This window comes from Globicephala melas, chromosome 10 (assembly GCF_963455315.2).
Source record: "Globicephala melas chromosome 10, mGloMel1.2, whole genome shotgun sequence".
Lineage (NCBI taxonomy): Eukaryota > Metazoa > Chordata > Mammalia > Artiodactyla > Delphinidae > Globicephala > Globicephala melas.
In genome coordinates this window covers 60633439-60640176 of record NC_083323.1, presented here as the reverse complement: position 1 = coordinate 60640176, position 6738 = coordinate 60633439, and the positions used below count along the sequence as shown (strand labels likewise).

Genomic DNA, 6738 nt, shown 5'->3' with positions numbered 1-6738 from the left:
ATATTATAAAAGCATTTTATTGAACACACTCTGGAGAGAGGCCAGATGGAATTGGGGTAGGGACTCTGTTTTGATGGTTTTGATACTGGAAAACATTGGATTCTTCTGTCACCCAGGACCAGGCTGTAGAGATCCAAAGGCTAACTGCAAGCAGAGCATAGAATCAGGACACAGAAGGCTAGAGACTGGAGGTTGGGCTTTTCATGAACCAAAGAATGTGGGTCTGCGATAGACTTGGTCGACTAGACTCCAGAAAAAGAGAAAACTTGGCTGGGACCACCACCTAGAAGAGGCTGTTGCCATGGCTGGCTTCTGCACTTGGGAGATAGTGACCTGCTGCAGGCTCTTAGCTCTTGAAGCTCTTCCGGGAGGAGGAGGTGGTGGAGACAAACTTGACATTGGAGCTGCTGCCCCCGCCACTGCCAAAGCCCAGGCTTCGGCCACTGCCCGCACTGAAGCTGGAGCCCCCCGCACCGAGCCCACTGCCTAGGCTGGCGCCCCCGCTGCTGCTGGAGTAGAAGCCGCTGCTGCCTCCGCCAAGGCCGCCGCCAAGACCACCGCCAAGGCCGCTGCCAAAGCTGCCGCCACCGCCGTAGGCAGAGGAGACGGTGTTCGTGACAAAAGCTGTGGAGAAAGGAGGGAGAACCTGGTGAGACCAGTCGGCCAGATTAGAGCCTAGGCATCTAACTTATTTGATCCTGCTGGTGTCGGCACTGTACTTGGCCCCTTTTACAGAGTAGCAGATGAGCTAAGTCATTTAGTGAAGATCCCTAACAGAAAGCTGGTGAACACAGTAGGCAAGGGACAGTGCTAAGGCATCAGGGGATGGGGGTCAGGGCAAGGCAGGGGAACAGGGTCCAAGACAGGTGAGATACAGGGCCTGCTCTTTAGGAGATAAGAAATGAGCCCCGTTGCTTCCTGTCTCAAACTGTGTTCTTTCTCCTCCACCACCTGCTTCTCACTAAGTGTATTAAATAACCATTTGGGGGATGGGAGTGTCTGGCATCTAGAAATAGCAGGATTCTGAGTTGGCGTCAAGTACCCCATATTGTCATCATTGTTAATGTCTGTTCAAAGTTACTTACAGATGTTGACTGGTCCAATTCCTTCACTCAGTCTAAAAGGGGAAAAATTGAAATAAGAGTTAAAAACTCCCCCCAAAGACAGCATTAGTCTGCATGGATAACTCCCATAGTCATGTTTAGAACTTGTTTTCTGAGCAAGGAGACCGCATGCCAGAAAAACTGCTTAAATTAGAGAAAGAGACAGTTCTCTGGAGGGACTTCCCAAGGAAGAGGTCTTGATCTAGAAACAGGTTATCAAAGGAAGCTTATAATTCACACTGTCCTCTACCCATTATATGGAAAACGTGAGGAAGAGGCTGTGGGAACTGTGAATATGTAGGAAGCAGTTTTTGCCTTGTAGGAGCTTACATTCTGTGAGAAGACTTGGCCCGGACAGAAATACTTCAGACAGGACGTAGGTGGTGGGCAGTGTCAGAAGATTGAAGAAAACCCAAGTAGTTTGAGAATCCAAAGGCAGGTGAATTTAACTCAGATGGAGTAATCATGAAAGGCTTGCTGAAGGAAGAAGCACTTGAAGAATGGGGAAGACATTTGCTGGGTTGCTTGGTTGTTTGAAGGAGAGGCAGCATTCAAGAATACTGGTGGTGGGAATAGGGTCAGAAAGTGAGTTGAGGTCACATTGTGTAGGTCAGCTGTATGCCCAGGTGTCAGATTGGATTGGATTGGATCATTGATTAATGATGGATAAGCATCATGCACAAGAGAGTGGCCACCTGTGTGTGTGTTTGACACCCTGCAGTGAAGAAGCAGCTCCATTTTATCAAATGTGAGGCCATCGTGTGCTCGTGATGTCAGCCGTGTCACGCACCTGCACTCCTCGCCCTCCAGCAGCTTCCTGTAGGTGGCGATCTCCACGTCCAGGGCCAGCTTGGTGTTCATGAGCTCCTGGTAGTCCTTCAGTAGCCGTGCCATGTCCTGCTTGGCCTTCTGCAGGGCGTCCTCCAGCCCGGACAGCTTGTTCCTGGCGTCCTTGAGGGCCAGCTCCCCACGCTGCTCTGCATCGGCGACGGCGTTCTGCAGGTTGGAACACTAGAGAGGAAGGAAGGAAGAGTAGGGACACTTTAGAGGTTGAGCTGGACCTCAAGTGTCTCTTTCTGAGAGACCAGAGAGAAACCAGCACATTTGTCCCGGTCTCATGGTGGATGGTGGAATATTGAAATGCTGGTCCTTGCTCCAGTTCTGTGTGTGTATGTGTGTGTATACTTAGAAAACATAAACTAAGACAAAATAGGTCTCCCTTTCAAAGCTCAGGCTCCTTCTCTGCCTTCTTTCCCTACCTGCTTCTTGACGTTGTCAATATCGGATCTCATCCTCTGGATCATCCTGTTCATCTCGGAGATCTCTTGCTTGGTGTTGCGGAGATCGTCGCCATGCCGGCCCGCAGTCAGCTGCAGCTCCTCGTACTGATGCCACCAGAAAAGAGGAAAGAGTCCATTTATATGAGGATGGAAACACTTTCCCAGGTTCACAGGTGGGAGCTACCAAGAGGTGGCAAGTGGTATAGTTACTGGGTGCCCGGGGCTGGTCTTCAATAACTTGCTTTTGCCTTTGCTTTTCTAGAGACACTGGTGTGAAACTCAGTGAGATTCTCTTTAATGTTCTTGAATTTTTGTGGCAAATGCATGCATGACTGTTCCCATAACTCCTCCCAGTAGGCCTCAGCCAATCTCAGGAGCCACATCCTTAGCATTTGGTCATGGCCTGGAATCCTAGACACGTGTCCGTCCCTCGCTTAGGACACACTTGCACATTCGCCACAGCACCCACCTTGGTCTGGTACCAGGACTCGGCTTCTGTGCGGCTGCGGTTGGCGATCTCCTCGTACTGGGCCTTGACCTCGGCGATGATGCTGTCCAGGTCCAGGCAGCGGTTGTTGTCCATGGACAGGACCACAGACGTGTCTGAGATGTGCGTCTGTATCTGGGACAGCTCCTGCAGGGAGATTTCAAGTTAGTCATGTGAGTCCATATTATTTAATAACAGGTCCATTCTAATCTTCTACTCATTGTACTATGTCGACTTGAGAAAAATAAGAATAACCACCTACGTAAAAAACTTAGGTCAGTTAAGAAATAATCCAAATCACTACTAAATCTATTTTTGTTTAATTTAACAACTCTGAACATCAAGAAACCCCTACCGTGTAACCTCTCAGACTTGAATCTTCTTAGGTCATAACTTATTTTAAACAAAATTGAGTTATTTGTAGTGAGGTGGATGGACTTAGAGACTGTCATACAGAGTGGAGTAAGTCAGAAAGAGAAAAACAAATATGGTATGCTAACACATATGTACGGAATCTAAAAAAAATGGTTCTGAAGAACATAGGGGCAGGACAGGAATAAAGATGCAGACGTAGAGAATGGACTTGAGGACACGGGGAGGGGGAAGGGTCAGCTGGGACGAAGTGAGAGAGTGGCATGGACATATATACACTACCAAATGTAAAATAGATAGCTAGTGGGAAGCAGCCGCATAGCACAGGGAGATCAGCTCAGTGCTTTGTGACCACCTAGAGGGGAGGGATTGGGAGGATGGGAGGGAGACCACAAGAGGGAGGGGATATGGGGATATATGTATACGTATAGCTGATTTACTTTGTTATACAGCAGCAACTAACTCAACAATGTAAAGCAATTATACTCCAATAAAGATGTTAAAAAAGAAAGAAAGAAAAAAAAAGAATCTAGTTGTGTGGTCTGTCATGCTGGGAGTAAACAAAGACGGAATGATACTCCAGAAAGGGCAGGTGGCTGGGAAAGGTATACCTGGGGCTCTAATAACTCATTCTAAATCTCACTCTGCAAAATGATTACTGAAGAGTTCTTTTGCTTTAAATTTGACTTAAAAAAAAAAGAATTGGCTTTACTAAGTAATGTGAATAGTACTAAAGGAGTAGGAAGGACAAAAATGTGCCCATAGCTTACAAACCACTGAAAGTCACTTAACCCTGGAGACCCTAATCCCTGTGACCATCTCTCTGGGTCCCAAATAGGGGGCATTTCTTACTGCCTCAAAGAACATCTTCAAGAAGTTGATCTCGTCCATCAGTGCCTCGACCTTGGCCTCTAGTTCCACCTTGTTCATGTAGGCGGCATCCACATCCTAGAGAAACAGGGATAGTTGGCACTGCACCCCATTTCCGCCCTGACTTAAATGAACAATACCTTAAGTGAGCATAACCACAGGCAACAGTTTCTCTGCTACCCACATACCTTCTTCAGCATCACAAACTCATTCTCGGCGGTGGTACGCTTGTTGATTTCATCTTCATACCTGGTGATAAAAAGGATGAGAAGTGCTTATCAGAGGATGAGGGCTGGGGTCTGTACTGCATAAAGTCAACTGTGAGCCTGCTTTCCCGCCAAAAGGGGCTTCTCACATCATATAGGCAGAGAGAGAGGGACAGTGGGAGCATGAGTCTTTGGGCAAGGTCCTTACCCATTAGGGTACTGTTTTCTCTATAATTGCCTAGCAGATAACTATTCTTTTATTGCTATAATTCAGTTGCTTCAAGAACATTCCTGTAGAAAAGCTATGCTGTTTCTCTACAACTCCGCATCTAGTCAATTTCTCTAATGCTTCTTTTTTTCAGCTTTCATAGCCTTTGAAAAAAACCAAAATATTAGCAACCCAGCTGCTGGTTCATAAGGACTAAAGAAATACTTTGAGCCACCAAACTAGGTTACGTCATCAGTTCCTGCTTTGGGGGGAATCCATCAAAAAGCCAATGCTGTATACTTGGAGTGTATTGGGGAGAAAAGCCCCATAAAGTAAGGATTACATGACTGCTTTTTCCACTAGGTGGTACCAAGGGTGCTGAGTTTGTTACTCTGGCTGGAGGCTAAGTGCCTTGCAGAGAGACTGAGCTTGCAGCTAGAACTTTCTAAACACCGACCTGGATTTTTTCCAGTACTTTAGGTGTCCATGGAAGGTATATGTTTTCACCCCTTGGGAAAGGCATAAGCAGTAGTCTGGTTATAAAGTACATCTGGTGCCAAGACCCGCCCTTGTCTCCACTCCACCCCAACTCACTTGTTCTTGAAGTCTTCCACCAAGTCCTGCATGTTTCTCAGCTCTGAGTCCAGGCGGCCTCTCTCCCCCAGGATACCATCCAGCTGTCTCCTGAGATTGTTGGTGTACTGCTCAAACAAAGGCTCCAGGTTCTGCCTCACGGTCTTGGTGCTCTGCTCCTGCAGCAGAGCCCACTTGGTTTCCAGGACCTTGTTCTGCTGCTCCAGGAACCGCACCTGGAGGGGACGGATTTCGAAGATGGACAAACTTGGATTTCATGTTTCAGTGATCAATTTCCCAGTTTTCCTCCCATCTCATTCTGTCCCCCTAAACCTTCCCATGATGGGCAGTGCTTGTACCTGGGCCCCAGAGGGCAGGTCCAGAGTGAAGCATCTAAACTCACTCTTCTAGGGGAGACAGGACACTTCTCCAGGGCACAGATAGCACTGGGCACGGCTGGGCAGAGAGTGGCCTGGTGTAGGGGTGACTGCAAAAGCACTCGGGCTGCTGCCCAATGAATTCATCCACCTTTCTGTGCAATCAGCCCTGTTACCTGGAGCACAGACTATATCTCTGCCCAACAGTAAGCAAGGATCCCTTGTGTGTTTATCTCTGAAGGGGAAGAATTAAGACCTTCTCTTCCAAGCTGCCAGTCTAATTAAGAAAGCAGGCCACAAATCCAGGACACAGAAACAAAGAGAAAAACATAACTGCAAACTATGAAGATATTTGCACAAAGTCAGGAAATTGCCCCTCTTTCCACTTTCTTTGGCACTTATTCCACACTCATAGCGGTTTTTCACAAAAAATCATGGCTCACCTTGTCGATGAAGGAGGCGAACCTGTTGTTGAGGGTCTTGATCTGCTCTCGCTCCTCGGTCCTGACCCGCTGGATGTTGGGGTCGATTTGCAGGTTGAGGGGAGTCAGGAGACTCTGGTTGATGGTGACCTCTTGGATGCCTCCAGGGGGGCAGACGGAGAAGCCAGAGCCCCCATATCCCCCACCAAAGCCAGCTCCACCACTGAGCCCAAAGCCACCAACAGCTCCACTGCCAAAACCAAATCCACACCCAGCTCCACCTCCAAAGCCATAGCCGCCTCCGGCACCGGTGGCACAACCTCGGTTCCTGAAGCCACCACCGCTATTGCTGATGGAGATCCTCTTGGAGCCCCCCAGGTTGTAGAGGCTCCGGCTGCCATAGCCGCCCGTGCCGTAAGCACCCCCAAGGCTGACCCTGCCAAAGCCGCCACCTCCACCCCCACCCCCGGACCGGGACACGGAGGTGAAACTGGTGCGGGAGACAGACGGGGTGATGGCAGAGGCGGTGCTGAAGCTACGGTTGCCCCCGCTCCGGAAGGACACACTCGACTGGCGAGACATGATGGCTTGTTCCTAGTGGAGCAAGAGTAGTGGGCACTAGCGGTCTGGAGGTGCTGCAGAGAAAGAACAGAGCAGGAGAGCACGCAGAAGGTGGCTCTGTTAGCCAGGAGCGGCAAGCCACCCTTTTATCCTCTAGACCTGGGCTGGGCGAGAGAGTTGTTGAGCTGTGAATGATTAAGTGGGCTGGGCATGCCTGAAGGGCAGCTGTGAGCTCACCGGCACACCTGCACAGCGGTGTGGGGTGCAAACACTTTCTTC

General features: G+C 49.1%; 1 protein-coding gene across 2 annotated transcripts; it reads right to left on the bottom strand.

Moving 5' to 3' along the window:
• Nucleotides 1-201: 201 nt before the first annotated feature.
• On the bottom strand, nucleotides 202-6480 carry LOC115858711 (keratin, type II cytoskeletal 5). Of its 2 annotated transcripts, XM_070046568.1 has the most exons (10): nucleotides 6237-6480; nucleotides 5920-6173; nucleotides 5121-5335; nucleotides 4301-4361; nucleotides 4095-4190; nucleotides 2853-3017; nucleotides 2363-2488; nucleotides 1894-2114; nucleotides 1086-1117; nucleotides 202-624 (listed from the first exon to the last, which is right to left on the bottom strand). In XM_070046568.1, the coding sequence occupies exons 1-10, from the start codon at nucleotides 6478-6480 to the stop codon at nucleotides 347-349; spliced, it is 1692 nt and encodes a 563-aa protein (XP_069902669.1). In that variant the 3' UTR covers nucleotides 202-346. The 2 variants fall into 2 exon arrangements, with proteins under 2 accessions (XP_069902669.1, XP_030722777.1); XM_030866917.3 differs by having other exon boundaries at nucleotides 5920-6480.
• Between the last annotated feature and the right edge of the window lie 258 nt (nucleotides 6481-6738).

Coding starts and splice junctions, on each gene's coding strand:
- LOC115858711 (XM_030866917.3), bottom strand. CDS start 6,480: ATGTCTCGCCAGTCGAGTGTGTCCTTCCGGAGCGGGGGCAACCGTAGC. Junction 2,489..2,852: donor AGTCCTGGTACCAGACCAAG/GTGGGTGCTGTG, acceptor TGGTGGCATCAG/TACGAGGAGCTGCAGCTGAC. Junction 1,118..1,893: donor CTGGAGGGCGAGGAGTGCAG/GTGCGTGACACG, acceptor TTCCCCTTTTAG/ACTGAGTGAAGGAATTGGAC.